Raw genomic sequence first — 17,984 nt, 5'->3', positions numbered from 1 at the left:
GAGGCTAGCACCTGACACAAAAAATGAATAGCTGGCAGTTAAACTCCAAGCTGGTTTACCAGTAAAGGAAATTACTACTCCTAGATTGGTTTAGGCATAATTTCAGCCCACATGAATTGATGTTCTCTGCAGTGTGCCAGAAAAGCCAGCCAATTCAGGGCAATGAGGGGTGGGGAAATCAGTGTGTATGTGGCTGTGTTACTCATATCCCAGAAACAAATAAAGCAAAGAATGTCAATCTAAAGCCACACATCCACCCGTGAAATTCTGATGGGATATCGAGTTCACAGCACAGGACTATGACATCTCACAGAGATTTTTGCAAGCCACGTACTTATCAGCCCATGGTCCTCGCTCACAGGTTAAATAGTGCTGGGCTGCCTTCCACTGCCTCAGCGTCGCTGTGTACTGGCTGTTGAGTTGTTTCAACATGCTGTTATAACGCAGGTTCTCTTGTCTGGCTTTGCGGGTGAATGGTTCAACAAAATACTCCTGGCACCGAGACAAATCAAAAAGAAAAAGAGTAATTAAAACATTGAAAGTCTTTCACCAAATAATGATTAACAGGTGGGGTAAGTCATAGAGAGTGGAGGAAAAACACCAGAACCATTCAACTTGATACTGCGATTGGGGACAGACGTTGAATTGAAGGTTCTTTCGGATGTCTGAGCAAATGGCCATCTTCATCCACATGTATTTTGTCATTACTAATTCCAATGTCACCGAATTCTTGATGTATGTTTTTGTATTTAGGTGCACAATTTTTAGGGCAAATATTTGGGCATCTCAGTTACCACATTATGAATCATACGGCACTGGGAATGAGGAGGCTATTAAGCCCATTGTGCCTGAGTTAGCTCTGTCAAACAGCTCTCCAATTACTCTGCCTCGCTCTTTTCTTGTATGTTGCTTCTTTTTCAGTACAAATCCAAATTCTTTTGATTCCAAGACCACTACCATTTCAAGGCAGATTGCATATCTGATCAACTCCCTGCTTGCAGAGAAAAATTCTCATATCCTCCCCTGTTGATTCCTTTGCAAAGTATCTTCAAATCAGCTCCCTCCGATTACCAAACCCACTGCCATCCAAAGAAATTTAAAGTTCTGGTGTGTTGAGAGCATGGACACTGACAGACAGTGGCTCAATGGACCGTTGGGCTGGCACAGCCATTCACTTCTGGAATTCGGAATAACTCACCAATGCCCAAGTTTCCAAACCCGTACAACAACACTGTGAATTTATTTGCCATCCTTAAGGCAATAAAATGTCCCTTATGGAATCATTATCAAACAAATTGGTATTGGACAGTTCCCATCAGTGTCTTAAAGGAAGGTGGGGATGTTTCAGAGTAGAATTCAGGGCATAGGCCTGGGCTACTGAAGGCACGGCCACTAATGGTAAAACAGAGGAAATTGGTGATGCACAAGATGCCACATTTGGAGGAATACAGAGTTTTCAGAGAAGAAGTCACAGAGAACAGCAGTGTAAAGGCCATGAGGGGAGGGATTCAAATGCAAGACTGAGAACTTTAAATTCAATGTGTTGCAGGATTGAGCCAATATGGATGAATAAGCATTAATCAAGAGTTTTTAGTTGGTGGGGGCAGCAGGGAGCTAAGATTTGTGAACTATAGTCTGGCATATTTCATTATCCTTTGGTTCGGGAGGATGAACTGGGTACCTCTTACACTGCTCTGTGAATGCAGGGTTACAAATCCTCTCCAATAAAACAGTTGCATTATGTTTCAAAGAGGTGGCTGACCAGGATTGAGAGGTTCCAGATTTTCCCTTTTTTCCTTTCAAGGACGGAAGAAGCAGGTGAAAAAAAAGACAAAATGAGAAAAGATCTCTTTTGTTAATCGGCGGTTGCAGATTCCACCCACTCACCTGGAACTTGAGCTTGCTTTCTCCTTTCTCCCGATCTCTCTTGTGCAAATTCACCATCATAGTTTCATAGCATTCCTTCCAGAAGATTGCCATGCGCTCGTGGCCTTTGCTGAATGTTTCCACTTCATATTGCTTCATCGACGGGATGATCTGAAAACCAGGATAACAGTCACAATGGTTCACAAAGACACACACAAGAAATAGAAGCAGGAGTAGGCCATTCGACACACCTGCTCCGTCATTTGATAAGATTGTGGCTGATCTGACTGTGGCCTTAACCCCACTTTCCTGTTCACTCCCTATAACCCTAGACTCCCTTGTTAATCAAAAATACCACTCAGCCTTGAATATATTCAATGACCCAACCTCCACTGCTCTCAGGGAAGAAAATTCAGACTCCCAACCCTCAGAGAGAAGAAATTCCCCCTCATCTCCATCTTAAATGGAAGACCCAATGTTCTTGAAACTGTATCTCCGAGTTCTACATCCCTCCACATGGGGAAAACACCCACTCATCATCAATCCTATCCAGTCTCCTCAGAATATGATGTTTCAATAAGGGTAACTCACCTTCTGACCCTCCCAAAGCCTGTCCACAATCTGCAGTGCAGAAGTCAGGAGTGTAATGGATGAGTGCAGCTCAGGCAATACTCGAGAAGCTCAACACCATCCAGGACAAAGCAGCCCCCTGATTCCTACCCCTTCCAAAAACATTCACTCCCTCCACTACAGGTGAACGATGGCAGCCGTGAGTACCATCCACAAGATGCACTGCAGGAATTCACCAAGGTTCCTTAGGCAGCACCTTCCAAACCCACAGCAGCTACCATCTAGAAGGACAGGAACAGCTGATGCCTGGGAACCCCACCACATGGAGGCCCCCTCCAAGTCACTCACCACCTCCACTTGGAAACATATCGGCCGTCCTTCACTGTCGCTGGGTCAAAATCCTAGAACTCCCTCCCTAACAGCACCATGGGTGTCCCTGCACCTCAGGGACTGCAGCAGTTCAAGAAGGCAGGTCACCACCACCTTCTGAAGGGCAACTACGGTTGGGCAACAAATGCTGGACTAGCCAGCAATGCCCATTCCCCATAAATTAATCTTTTCAAAATCACCTCTCGTTCTTCTAAACTGCAATGTGTATAGGCTTGACCTGTTCAACCTTTCCTCATAAGACACTCCTTTATCCCAGGAACCAGCCCAGTGAAACTTCTCTCAACTGCTTCTAGTGCAATTATATTCTGTCTCAAATAAGTTTTCCAGATGTGGTCTCAGAAAGGCCCTATACAGCTATAGCAAAGCCTCCCTACCTTTATACTCAATTCCCCTCACCTTTCTCCCAAATGACAAGTAGAAAGAGAGACCCAGGCAGATAATGTGGAACCATTAATGGGTTACAGAACACCAAAATGATGCTACATACATATTTGTCAATGTAAACGCGCCATTCATCAGATCTGCAGTACTCCTGAAAGTCTTCAAAGAAAGAAGGACTCCCGTTGCTTTGAGGCAGAGCTGGCAAGTGCAGATTCATGTACAGCAACTCATAGATTTTGGACACCAGTGTTCGTATTATTGGGATCAGGAAAGAGTAGGTTTCAGTTCTCTTTCGGATGGACTTGGTCAAGGTTTCCTCCAGTTTCCCCAAAAGGAAACAAGCTTCATCTCGGTTGACTATCTCCTTTGTCTGCAGTATAGTGTTGAGTTTTGCTGCAGCCATGGCACACACCTATTGTTAAAAAAAAAAGGGTGGCTTCTGATTAGTTGGAATGATCCAATACCAAACATGACAGACAATATATTGCCTGCTTTTCCTTTGCCTGTCTTTGGGGACATAGAAAATTCCAAAGTATATCATGGAATTTACCTGACCTACAACTTTTAATAGATTTTGGTTATGGGGCTGGTTTAGCACAGTGGGCTAAGACAGCTGGCTTGTAATACAAAACAAGACCAGCAGCGCGGGTTCAATTCTCGTTCCAGCCTCCCCGAACAGGCGCCGGAATGTGTCGACTAGGGGATTTTCACAGTAACTTCATTGAAGCCTACTTGTGACAATAAGCGATTATTATTATCATGAGGAGCACAAGGGCCTACTGTCCAGGAGGTAATGCAATAAAGACCTTGTATTTTTAAAAACAAAAAAATGTTTATTCTATGAATTCAGTTAACATTTTCTAAACACACAGTAAACATTTTACCAACTACCAACACAAATAACCCCCACAGATACAGTACTCTGTATGTAACCTTTAATAACCCCCACAGATACAGTACTCTATATGTAACCCTTAATAACTTTCCTAACAACATCTATAAGCCAAACACCCTTTTTAACAAAGCAATAGGTATAAATTCTTTACACAAGACAGTTACCATTTTTAAATTATCAAGTGATCTGGACACCTTTTTTTTTAATAAACAATTTTATTGAGGTAGTTTTTGGCTTTATAAACAGTTACAGACATCATCAGAAAGGAAGCAAAAAAGGCAAAAATGTGCAAACATCCACGTACTTTCAATACTTCCATCGTACCGTATTGCACAAGCCCGATCCCCTCCCACCCGTACTACCCGCCATATTTTCCCTCCTACTCTACTCTACCCCCCCCCCCCTTCCCCCCCCCCCCTGCTGACGCTCACTCTCCCGCAAAGAAGTCAATAAATGGTTGCCACCTCCGGGTGAACCCCTGCACAGATCCCCTCAAGGCGAACTTAATTTTTTCCATCCCCAGGAAACTTGACATGTCCGCAAGCCACCACTCAGTCTTCGGGGGCTTTGACTCCCTCCACGCCAATAATATTCGTCGCCGGGCTATCAGGGAAGCAAAGGCCAGCACATCGGCCGCTTTCTCCCCCTAGACGCCCGGGTCTTCCGAAACCCCAAAAATTGCCACCCCTGGACTCATCACCACCCTTGTTTTTAGCACCTGGGACATGACCCCCGCAAATCCCTCCCAGTACCCCCTCAGCTCAGGGCATGCCCAAAACATGTGCACATGGTTCGCTGGTCCTCCCGCGCACCTAGCGCATTTGTCCCCTATCCCGAAAAATTTGCTCATCCGAGCCACCGTCATATGGGCCCGGTGAACGACCTTAAATTGGATCAGCCCGAGCCTAGCACATGTCGCGGTCGAGTTTACCCTACTCAGGGCCTCTGCCCACAGCCCATCCTCCATTTCCCTGCCTAGCTCCTCCTCCCATTTAAGTTTCAGTTCCTCTGTCTGGGACCCTTCCTCCCTCATGAGCACCTTATAAGTACCCGAGACTCTACCTACCCTCCCCTTCGTCCCTTCCAGAGACTATTCTGTCTAGGATCCCCATTGGCGGGAGGCGCGGGAAAGATGGGACCTGTCTACGAACAAAGTCCCGCAGCTGTAGGTATCTAAAATCATTTCCCCTTACCAACCCAAATTTCTCCTCCAAGCTCCCTTCCAGGAACATATCACCCACCCTTCCCGCCCCTGCTCGCCGCCATACTCGGAACCCCCAATCCATACTGCCGGGGGCAAACCGATGGTTGTCGCAGATTGGCGCCCAGACAGACGCCCCCATCTCCCCCACATGCCTCCTCCACTGGCCCCATATCCGCAGGGTCGCCACCACTACCGGGCTGGTGGTGTACTTGGCCGGCGGCAGCGGTAGAGGAGCCGTGACCAGGGCTTCCAAACTGGAGCCCCTGCACGAAGCCGCCTCCACCCGCTCCCAAATAGACCCCGTACCCACCATCCACTTCCTTATCATAGCGATGTTGGCCGCCCAGTAATAATTGACCAGACTCGGCAAAGCCAGCCCTCCCTCGCTGCGGTTCCTCTCCAACATCGCCTTCTTCACCCGCGGAGACTTTCCCGCCCAGACAAAACTCATGATCAGCCCGTTAACTCTTTTGAAGAAGGACTGTGGGATAAAGATCGGGAGGCACTGAAAAATAAACAAAAATCGAGGGAGGATTGTCATCTTTACAGTCTGCACCCTCCCTGCCAGCGACAGCGGGAGTGCATCCCATCTCCGAAACTCTCCCTTCATTTGCTCCACCACCCTGGCCAAATTTAACTTATGCAGCCTGCCCCAGTCTCGTGCCACCTGGATTCCCAATTACCGGAAATTTTCCTCAACTAACCTAAACGGTAGCCCTCTCAATCTGTTCTCCTGGCCCCTTGCCTGTACCACAAACATTTCACTCTTGACCGTATTTAATTTGTATCCTGAGAACTGGCCGAACTCCCTCAGCATTCCCAGTATAGTTCCCATCCCGGCCACTGGGTCCGACATGTACAGGAGCAGGTCGTCTGCATAAAGAGAAACCCTGTGTTCAACCCCGCCCCTCACCATCCCCTTCCAACCCTCTGCGGCTCTCAGCGCAATCGCCAGCGGCTCTATGGCCAGCGCAAACAGCAGCGGGGAGAGCGGGCAGCCCTGCCTGGTCCCTCGGTACAACCTAAAGTACTCCGACACTTCTCTGTTGGTCCTGACGCTGGCCCTCGGGGCCTGATATAATAATTTGATCCAATCCACCAATCCCTCCCCGAACCCAAACCGTCCGAGCACCTCCCATAGATATTCCCACTCCACCCGGTCAAAGGCCTTCTCGGCGTCCATAGCCACCACTACCTCCACCTCTCTACCCGCCGGGGACATCATTATCACATTGAGCAATCTCCTCAGATTGGCCGCCAGCTGCCTACCTTTCACGAACCCCGTTTGATCCTCCCCAATCACCTCCGGTACACAGTCCTCCATTCTACCCGCCAGTACCTTTGCCAGGAGCTTGGCATCTCCATTAATCAGGGAGATTGGCCTGTAGGACCCGCACACCTCCGGGTCTTTACCCCGCTTTAATATCAGAGATATGGTGGCTTGTGACATCGTCGGCGGCAGGGTCCCTCTGTCCCTTGCCTCATTGAAAACCCTCGCCAAGACCGGGCCCACCAGCTCCGAGAACTTCCTATAAAACTCTACTGGGTATCCATCCGGCCCCGGGGACTTCCCCGACTGCATGGCCTTTAGGCCCCCCAATACCTCCTCTACTCTAATCGGGGCCCCCAGCTCTTCCCCTCGCCCCCCCCCCCCCCCCCAACTGTTGGGAATGTTAACCCATCCAGAAACCTTTTCATCCCCTCCGGTTCTTCTGGCGGCTCCGAAGTATACAGCTTACGATAGAAGTCCCGGAATACCCTATTCAATTCTGCCGGATCCTCCACTTTGCGCCCCCCCTCGTCCCTCACTCTACCTATTTCCCTGGCTGCCTCCCTCCTCCTAAGTTGCTGCGCTAACAGTCTGCTAGCCTTTTCCCCATACTTGTACACCACTCCCCTCGCCTTCCTAAGCTGTTCCATGGCCCTGCTCGTGGATAGTGCCCCCAGTTCCGCCTGTAGCCTCTGCCTCTCCCTGAGTAAAACCTCCCCCGGGGACTCCGCGTGCTCTTCATCTATCCGACCCATTTCCCTGACCAATCTGTCCATCTCTGCCCGGTCTGCCTTGGCTCTATGGGCCCCAATTGAAATCAGCTCCCCCCGCACTACTGCCTTTAGCGCCTCCCACACGGTCGCCGCTGAGACCTCCCCAGTGTCATTCACCTGCAGGTAATTTCTTATACATTTCCGAAGCCTCTCGCAGATCCCCTCCTCCGACAGCAGTCCCACATCTAGCCTCCATTGCGGGCGTTGATAACTCGCTCCCCCGAACTGCAGGTCCACCCAATGCGGGGCATGGTCTGAAATGGTAATTGCTGAGTATTCCGTGTTCTTTACCTCCCCCATACAGTCCCTGCTTAGTACAAAGAAATCTATCCTGGAATATACTTTGTGGACGTGCGAGTAAAACGAGTAGCCCCTTCCTGTTGGCTGTCCCTCTCTCCAGGGGTCCACTGCCCCCATTTGCTCCATAAACCCTTTCAGCTCCCTTGCCATTGCTGAGAGTCTACCCGTTCTGGGACACGACCGATCCAAAGTCGGGTCAAGGACCATGTTAAAGTCCCCTCCCATTATTAGCCTGCGAGAATCCAAGTCCGGGATCTTCCCCAGCACTCTTTTAATGAAGTCCACGTCATCCCAGTTCGGGGCATAAATATTCACCAGCACCACTCTTCTCCCCTCCAGCCTGCCCCGTACCATCAGGTATCTGCCCCCCCTGTCTGCGGATATGCCCTCTGCCTCAAATTGCACGCGCTTGTTGATCATGATTGCCACCCCTCTGGACTTCGAGTCCAAGTCCGAGTGGAAGACCTGGCTAATCCAGCCCTTCCTTAGCCTGGTCTGGTCTGACACTTTCAGATGTGTCTCCTGCAACATAATTACGTCCGCCCTCAGGGCCCGCAAGTGCGCGAACACCCGCGCCCTCTTAACTGGCCCATTCAGTCCCTTGACGTTCCAGGTGATCAGCCTGGTCGGGGGGCACATCCCACCCCCCCCCCCACCCCGCCGGTCAGCCATAGCCTTTCTCGGGCCGGCCCTTGACCCGTGCGTCGCGCCCTTCCTGGCCCGCCCTATAGCTGCCTCCACCCTCGACCACCTTTCCAGTGCCTATTTCAAGTCCCTCTCCCGTCAGCAGAACAACCCCCCCCCTCCCCTAACCCCATCCCCCGATACCCCCACCCCTGCCATCTACTGGCTGTAACTTCCCCCCCCCATCTGACTTCCTTGACTAGCCAATCTGCTAGCCCGGTGACTCAACACTCCGGCGCCTTCCTGTCCCATTCCCCTTGTTTCCCCGCCCTCCTCCCCACCCACTGGGGCAAGCCGGCTCCAGTGTCTTCCGCGAGCTGCACAAAAAGCCCAAACAGGAAGAAAAAGGGAAAAACCACAGAAAAAAGAGAAAAAGCACATAAATGTCCATGAACAAAGGAAAGAGTCTCAAATGTTCCGCTTGGCCCCTTTGGCCCAGCAAATCGTTGAGCAGCAGTCCAGGCACATTCGGCGTTCCTCCCCACAGAAATCCTCGGGCCCTAACTCGTGTCCTTGGGGCCTCGGGACCAGCCCCAGGTCCCTCACAAAATCCATCGCTTCTTCGGGCTCGGAAAAGTAGTGGTGTTGACCCTGGTGCGTGACCCATAGCCGAGCTGGGAACAGCAGACCAAACTTCACGTGCTTCTTGAACAGCACCTCCTTGACATTCTTAAAGGCTGCTCCCCGCCGAGCCACCTCCTGGCTTAGGTCCTGATAGATGCGGAGAACACTGTTATTCCACGTGCTGCTCCTGGCGCTCTTTGCCCACTGCAGCACCCGCTCCTTGTCCACGAACCTGTGGAACCTAATCACCATCGGGCGGGGGGGTCCGCCCAGCCGCCCCTGCCTTGCCTGCACCCTGTGTGCCCCCTCCAGCTCCAGCGGTCGCGGAAAGGCTTCGGCCCCCATCGGCTGCTTCAGCAGGTCTGCTACAAACGCTGCAGCATCAGCTCCCTCCGCCCCCTCCGGGAGGCCGACCATCCTCAGATTGTTCCTGCGGACTCTATTCTCCAGCTCCTCCACTCTGTCCAGCAGTCTTCTCTGCCGCTCTTTCAGGCCGTCCACTTCTAGCGCTGCAACCGTTTGCGCATCCGCCTGCTCCTCCACCGCTTCTCCCAGCTCCTTAAATTTAACATCCTGGGCGTCCAGCCTCTGGTTCAGCTGATCCACCACTTTCTGGATTGGGTCCAAGCTGTCCCGCTTCAGCGCTTCAAAACTGGACTTCATTACCTGGAGCATGTTATCCAGCGCCAGCTGGATTGCTGAGTCCGGGGTCCGTGTGTCCGCCATCTTAGGTCCCAGGTAATTTTCTTCCGGTCCTTGTCTCTATCCCTTTTTCTCCTTCTTCTTTTGCTTTCTGGAATCCCGCTGTTCCATATGCCGCAGCCCGCTCCTCAGCACCTCCGCTGCCGCTTTCCTTCGCCCAGCTCCTTCAATTTTACCTCCTGGGCATCTGAAGTGGGTCCAAGCTGTCCCTCCTCAGCAACTCCAAACTTTTTCTTTTTCCCTTTGTCCTGGAGGAAGGAAGGTCCGTGGGTCCGCCATCTTACCCTGCAGGTCAGCTTCCTCCTTTCCTCCGTCTCTCTCTCCTTCCTCCTCACCTGCTGGCCTCCCACACTTTCATCTTCTGCAGCCCGCTCTCCTCTTCTGTTCCCGGCAGCCTTTCTGCCGCCTCCGTGGTCCCGCTATCGCGGGGAAACAGCTGTTCAGGCCCGCCGGAGTGAGAGCCCACCGAATGTGCGGCTCACTCGGACATCGCCGCCACCGGAAGTCCGATCTGGACACCTTTTAACCTAGAGACAAAATGAACCTTCCTTGTCTGAGTTCAGCTTTCAGCTGCCTAAAACGAAAGTAAAACACAGCTACAAACAGCTTCCAGCTCAAAACAAAAGTAAAAGCCAGAGACACAACCCAGCTCCACCCACACAATGACATCACTGCAGCTATTTGATAAACACATATTTCTTAAACGTACGCTCCCATGACAGTGGCGTACTGGTAATGCCACGGGACTAGTAATCCAGAGGCCCAGGTTAACACTAGGGGACATGGGTTCAAATCTCACGACTGCAACTGGTGGAATTTAAATTCAATTAATTCAACTTAGGAATTGAAAGCGGGTCTCAGTAATGATGACCATGAAACTATTGTCATTTGTTGTACAAACCCTCTGGCTCACTAATGTCCCTTCAGGGAATGAAATCTGCTGTTCTTACCTGGTCTGACCTACATGTGACTCCCGACCCACAGCAGTATGGATGACTCTTAACTGCCCCCACTGAAATGGCCGAACGAGACACCGTTTAAGTGCAATTAGGGATGGGCAACAAATGTTGACCTAGCCAGTGACACCCATATCCCATAAAAGAATTTAAAAAAACACTAACACCACATTTAAACAAGGAAATATAAAATAAATAAACAAGTCGGTAAGTCATGATCAAATTAAATTGCAACAAAGAGGACTTGTGTTCAACTGAGGTGCTGTGATTTCTACAGATGGTGATGATGTGACAACTGCTGCTCATTTCCGGAAACAAGACGTGTGTTTATATAGTACCTTTCATGAACTCCCGGCATGCTAAAGCACGCTACAGCCAATGAAGCACTTTTCAAATGCAGTCACTGTTGCACTGTAGGAAATGACGTCGCCAATTTCACAAAGCAAGATCTCACAAACTGCAATGTGAAAGTGACCCAAATAATCTATTTTTTAATTGTTTTGATGAGGGATAAATATTAGCCAGGGTTAATAGCTAGCTACAGAATTGAAACAGCAGCACAGGATTTTTTTTTATACCCACCTGAGGTGGCAGGTTGGATCTTGGGTAAAGTTCTATCTGAATGGCGTCACCTCTAACAGTGCAACACCCGTGCAACATTGCACTGCGGCATCAGCCCAGATTTCATTTATTTATTAAAAACATTTTATTGAAGGCATTTTCAAATATAGAACATAGAGAACATAGAGTACAGCACAGAACAGGCCCTTCGGCCCTCAATGTTGTGCCGAGCCATGATCACCCTACTCAAACCCACGTATCCACCCTATACCCGTAACCCAACAACCCCCCCTTAACCTTACTTTTATTAGGACACTACGGGCAATTTATCATGGCCAATCCACCTAACCTGCACATCTTTGGACTGTGGGAGGAAACCGGAGCAAACCCACGCAAACAGGGGGAGGACGTGCAGACTCCACAGTCAGTGACCCAGCCGGGAATCGAACCTGGGACCCTGGAGCTGTGAAGCATTTATGCTAACCACCATGCTACCCTGCTGCCCTCAATATATACGTAACTAAGAAACACAAAAGTCAACTGAGACAACAGGAAAAAACCACCCCCTCCCAACACCACCCCCAACAAACACCCCCCATTCTCCCCGCTGCCACCCTGGCACCTGCTTCCCCCCCGCCAACCTTTCTACATTTTCATCCCACCACAAACAGAAAATAAAATGAAACCCCCCCCCCACTGACGTCTCAATACTTCTTAAAGGAGTCATGAACAGCTTCCACCTCGAGGTGAACCCTTCCTCCAAACCTCGAACGGCGAACTTTTCCAAATGCAGGAACTCTGCCAAATCGCTCACTTGTATACCTGCCCTCGGCGGCTCTGAGTCCCGCCAATACAACAGAATCCATCTCCAATCTATCAGGGAGGCAAAGGCCAACTTGTCTGCCTGTAGATCCGGATCCTCCGACACGCCGTCTCCGGACTACGTCTACCCCCAGGAATCTTTGACATGACATCCGAAAATCCCGGCCAAAACCCCCTCAATCTCAGACACACCCAAAACATATGCACATGATTTGTTGCCCCCCCCCGTACACTGCCCATGCCTATCTACCGCCCTCAAAGAGAACCAACTCATCCTGGACACCGTCATGGGGACCCTGCGCACCACTCTAAACTGGGTGAGGCTTAGTCTTGCGCACATCAAGGACGTATTAACCCTCTGCAAAGCTTCATAACATACTCCAGCCCCCAGCGCTCCCCCAGGTACTCCTCCCACTTGCGCTTAATCTCCTCCACTGGGGCAGTCTCGCTCTTCAACAGCACCCCATATATATCTGCAACCTTGCGCGTGCCTATCTCCTCCTCAGACAGGAGTTTATCCTGCAGCACCGGGGACGGCAACATCAGAAACGACCTCCTTTCTAACGAAGTCCTGAACCTACAGACACCTGAACCCATTCCCTTTCAGCAGCTGGTACGCCCTCTCCAGCTCTCCCAAGTCTGTAAATTTCACTCCAACAAACAAATCCCTAAAATATTCTATCCCCACCTGCCGCCACCACCAGAACCTCGCCGGCACAAACCTGTGATTATCGCAAATCGGCACCCACTGGGATATACCTTCCATGCCAAAGTGCTGCTGCATTGGTTCCACATCTTCAATGCTGAGAGCAGCACCGGGCTCGTGGAGTACCTGACCGGCAAGAACGGAAGGGGCTCCAACAACAATGTCCTCAAACTGGTCCCATTAAACAAGGCCGCCTCCATCTACCCCCAGAACCGACTGCTCCTCTACCGTACATTTCCTAAGCATTACAATGTTTGCTGCCCAATAGTGGTTTAGCAAACTTGTCAACACCCCTGCAGCACCCCCGTCGCAGCATTCATTTCCACTTTTCGGCCCTCTGGGGGCATCACAACTACATTAAGTAATCTCCGTACATTTGCCAACAGCTGCTGTCCCTTCACAAATCCCCCCTGGTCTTCACCTATCCCCCCCCCCCCCCCCCCCCCCCCAACACACAATCCTCTATCCACATCGCCAACACCTTTGGCAACAACTTTGCACGCATATTCAACAACAAGATCAGGCAGTACGATCGACACTGCTCTGTGTCCTTGTCTTTCTTTAAAATAAGCAATATCAAAGCCTGGGACAGCATGGTGGGGGGACGACTCCCCTCTTCATCGACTCATCATACATAATGACTAGCAGGGGCTCCAGCTCCAAACCAAACTTTTTATAAAATTCGACTGGATACCCATCCAGCCTTCCCCTCCTGCATGGACCCCACACAATGCATCACCTCCCTCAACCTGATTGTGGCCCCCAGTCCCTTTGCCCCCTCCAGCTTGAAAACTGCAGCCATCCAGAAACCGCCTCATACCTTCATCCCCCACCGGAGGCTCCAAGCTACAAAATTTCCACTAGAAAGCCTGAAAATCCTTGTTCACCCCTCTGCTCCGATACTATCATACCCCTATCGTTTCTCATCCTCCTCATCTCCCTCACTGCCACCTGCTCCTCAGCTAGTGGGCAAGCATCTTGCTGGCATACTCACATCGCCCCTCTGGCTCCACGCAATTGCCCCATCGCCTCTCGCGCGGACACCAGCCTAATCGCCATCTGAAGCCTCTGCCTCTCTCTTAGTAACGCCTCCTCAGGTGCTGCCTAGTACCTCCGGTCCACCCTCAGAATGGTCTCAACCAACCTCTCAGCCCGCACCACCCTCTCCATGTGCGCCCAAATTCAAAATAAACTCCCCGCTTACCACCGCCTTCCATGCCTCCAGTGCCTCCCACAACGTGGAGGCGGAAACCTCCTCATGTTATCCTGCTCCACAGAGTTCCAGATGGCCACCCTCACCCTCTCGCAAACCCTCTTCTCCGTCAATAGCCACATCCAACCTCCACTGGGGCCACTGGACACCCTCCATCGCCTGCATGTCCACTCAATGCGCCCCCCATGAAGTTCCATAAACCTTAGCAGCTACTTTGCCATGTCAGAAACCTTCAGCAGGCTCGTGCACGACCGGTCTAACCTAAGATCCAGCCCTGTATTAAAACCCTCCCCATAATCAGCCAGTGCATGTCCAGGTCCGGATTCTTTGCCAAAACCCGCCTCAGAAAATCCACATCGTCTCAGTTTGGGGCATACACATTCATCAGTATCACAGGTGTCCCCATCACAAACCTAGCCTGCGCCCCCCCACCGTCACAATACCATCCACCTCGAAAGCCACCATCTCAATGATCAGCACCGCCACCTCCCTCGTCTTCATATCCAACCCCAAATGGAACACTTGCCCAACCCAGCCCTTCCTCAGCCTCGTTTGGCCCCCCAACTTCAAATGCATCTCCTGGAGAAACGCAAAGTCTGCCTTCAAAACCCTTAATGTACGAAAGTACGAGACCCGTTAACCGGGCTATTCAAACCCCGAACATTCCACGTAATTAACCAGGTTGGGGGCTCCCCAACCGCACTCCCCCTCTCGCCGATCAGTCACAGCCCCCCCCCTTTAACCAGCTCCCTCAAGTCCATGCCTCGTTCAGCCTTTGGCCCTCCCCAAGATGTCCGCCACCATCTCCCCTTAACCAACTGAACCACACTAATCCCACCCAAGTCAGCAGCCCTCTCTCCCCACTGACCTACCCTCCATAAACAAAGAAAAATAAAAGCCAACCACCACCCCTCCCCCATCCCCTCCACAGATTGACCCCCTAATTCACTTGAGTTAACTAGCTAACCAGCTAGCATGGCAGCCCACACTCGAGCCCCCCCCCCCCCCCCCACCCCCACAGCTACTCTTCACCCACAATTCCAGAAGAACGGTAAAACACACTTACCCATTCCTCCCCCAAACACAGTAAATACAACAACTCGCCCGGAGTACACACTCACATTCCCCCTTCTAAAGTTCAATGTCCTCACAGGCCTCCCAGTCCATGGTGTCTCATAAATTCACTTGATTCCTCTGGCGTAACAAAACAGAATTCTCGATTCTGGTGTGTGACCCACAGAAGGGCAGGATGCAACACCCCAAACTTCACTCCTTCCTTGAAGAGGGCCGCCTTGATTCAGTTGAACTCAGCTCGCCTTCCCAGGTGCACTTTCTTGTTTCCTTCGCCCACGTCAGAATCCTCTCCTCAACGAGAAAGCAATGCAACTGCACCATCACCCTCGACTGCTCCCCTGCCTTTGGCTTTCTCCTCAATGCCCTGAGCGCTCGATCCACCTCGGGGAATTGTGGGGGGGGGGGGGGGGGGGGGGTCAAAGACCCCCTCCCCCACCGACATCTCAAACATATTCGCCATGTACTTTGCGGTCTGTGTTCCCTCAATCCCTTCAGACAGCCCACAATCCAGTGACTCTGCCTCCTGGACCAACTCCTTCACCTTTTGGAGCATCAAACTTTGCACCTCCAGCCTCTCCTCTATTCGCTCAATAGCGGCTCCATCACCGTAGTCGGGTCCTCGGAGGCCTCTTGCCTCTGCTGCAAGAACTTAGCATTCAAGAAGTTCACCAGCTGCTCAGTAGACCACTGAGTGGCAATGACGTCCAGAGCCCTCTGCCATCTTTCCTGTTGCAGTTCGAAAAACCTCCCGGCCAGACTGCTGCGTCTTGCTCGTTAGACTCCTCGTCTGATAAGCCGTAAGTCGACCCCACCGGGAGAGCACTTCTATCTCTCAGTGTTCATGCACCTCTCACCAGCAAACACCCTCTAATTCGGGTGAAAAAGGACCAAAGAATTCCGCTTCAAGCTGGAATCACCATGTGCGACCACTCACGCCATGGCTGCCAACGGAAGCTGTCAACCTAGATTTTATATTTAAGCTTTGAGAGTGTGGAGCTCAACCCTCACTCTGAATTTGAGGCAAAAGTATTACCAACTGAGTGAAGGCGTGTGATGGAGGAATTAAATGTTTTTGCTGGGGGTAGTTATCTTGACCTCTTACCTGTATGTTGTCTTGTGCAATAAACCCAAGGAGAAGGCGCACTCCGAGCTGAGATAGTTGCATCCATTCTGATCCAGATGAGTACCACACCATCAGGCTGTCCATTAGTGTCACCATTTCCTCCAGTACCTGTGTGCATGGAATTAAATTCTCAACGTATAATTCAGAATGAAGAAAATCTAATTTATTTGAAACTAAACCAGAATGATTATATTATATTCACTTTTTTGGACAATTGAGAATCTCTGGGTTTATTTGACCCTTAGAAAAGCAAGTACACTGTGCTGTTCCAAGGCAATTATACATCATCATACATCATCATCATCAAAAACAACACTTTAAAATCAGAGTTATCATTTGTTCATTATTATGGGATTGACTTTTAAAATTTTTGTCCTGTAGCTCCATTTATTTGAGAAAAAAACCTTCACAGCTCCAGGGTCTCAGGTTCGATTCCGGCTTGGGTCACTGTCTGTGTCGAATCTGCACATCCTCTCCGTGTGTGTGTGTGGGTTTCCTCCGGGTGCTCCGGTTTCCTCCCACAGTCCAAAGATGTGCAGGTTAGGTGGATTGGCCATGATAAATTGCCCTTAGTGTCCAAAATTGCCCTTAGTGTTGGGTGGGGTTACTGGGTTATGGGGATAAGGTGGAGGTGTTGACCTTGGGTAGGGTGCTCTTTCCAAGAGCCGGTGCAGACTCAATGGGCCAAATGGCCTCCTTCTGCACTGTAAATTCTATGATATCATACAAGGTTACACTCATGAAAATTAAGTCTCTTTGCAAATCTGTACAACCCATTTCCGACAGTGCAGAAGGAGGCCAATCAGCCCATTTGAGTCTGCACCGACCCTCCAAAAGAGCACACTTCCTAGGCCCACTCCCAGTCCTATCCCCGGAACCATGCACAATGATCATGGCCAATCCACCTAACCTGCACATCTTTGGAGTGTGGGAGGAAACCAGAGCACTTGGAGGAAATCCATGCAGAGAAAGTGCAAACTCCACACAGTCAACGGAATCGAACCTGGGTCCCTGGCGCTGTGAGGCTGCAGTGCTAACCACCGTGTCACCGTGCTCTTTGTTGACTCTTTGCCAACAACTCAAAGATTCCCCCAACTTATAAAAGCAAATTACTATAGATGCTGGAACCAAAAAGAAAATGCTGGAAAATCTCAACAGGTCTGGCAGCATCTGTAGGGAGAGAAAAGAGCTAATGTTTTGAGTCCAATGACTCATAGTCAAAGCTAAAGACAGAGCAAGTGGGAAATATTTATACTGTGGAGTGAGAATGAAAGATGAGTCATTACCACAGAAACCCAGGGAACCGGCGTGCTAATAGCTACAGAAAGCTAGGGGAAACAGTGTTAATGGCAGTCCCCTGAGAGAACAAAAGGTGTGAAAGGCCAGACAGTAGAGAAACTAACATCAGAGGGTAAACTGTGACAGATGTAGATGTGAGGGAAGGGGAAAGGGGAAGCAAAGGGGAGAAAGGGTAACGAAAGGTGGATAAGATGGGGGGGGGGGGGGGGGGGGGAGGGAGTTGAAGAAAGACAAGAGAGAAATAAATTGTAAAAAAAGGTTAGAATGAAATGGGATGAAAACAAATGGGTCGAGGTGGGGCAGAGCTAATCATCTGAAGTTGTTGAATTCGATGTTGAGACCGGAAAGCTGTAGCGTGCCTAACCGGAAGGTGAGACGTTGCGTATTCATGCGAGATCAGTCCTGATAATCACAAGATCAACTCCCTTTTCAGTAACACTCAAGTTCTATGTGCACCAAGTCTAAGTCTACTGAGAACCTAATACAGTTCTTATTAACTGGGGAAGTTCTTCGAACACATTCTTGCAATTTCCAGACAAAGTACAAGAAATTATTTTTCATGTCAGCATCCTATCTCTCATTTGTAACTTCCAGCCTGCTCCCCATGTCAAGCTTTATTGCTAATTGAAGC

General features: G+C 50.3%; 1 protein-coding gene across 5 annotated transcripts in view; it reads right to left on the bottom strand.

The window, feature by feature from the left end:
• nbeal1 (neurobeachin-like 1) overlaps positions 1 to 17,984 on the bottom strand; it is a 355,441-nt gene that overhangs the window by 54,924 nt on the left and 282,533 nt on the right. For all 5 annotated transcript variants that reach the window (XM_038787846.1, XM_038787851.1, XM_038787847.1 and 2 more), the window contains 4 exons: positions 16,034 to 16,162; positions 3,314 to 3,619; positions 1,888 to 2,037; positions 335 to 492 (listed from right to left, as the gene is read on the bottom strand). In XM_038787846.1, the coding sequence (XP_038643774.1) occupies positions 335 to 492; positions 1,888 to 2,037; positions 3,314 to 3,619; positions 16,034 to 16,162 (743 nt within the window). The remainder of the gene's footprint in view (positions 1 to 334; positions 493 to 1,887; positions 2,038 to 3,313; positions 3,620 to 16,033; positions 16,163 to 17,984) is intronic.

Source organism: Scyliorhinus canicula, chromosome 2, assembly GCF_902713615.1.
Source record: "Scyliorhinus canicula chromosome 2, sScyCan1.1, whole genome shotgun sequence".
NCBI lineage: Eukaryota > Metazoa > Chordata > Chondrichthyes > Carcharhiniformes > Scyliorhinidae > Scyliorhinus > Scyliorhinus canicula.
The sequence above is the reverse complement of the archived record's forward strand: the minus strand, read 5'-3'. Positions and strand labels throughout refer to the sequence as shown.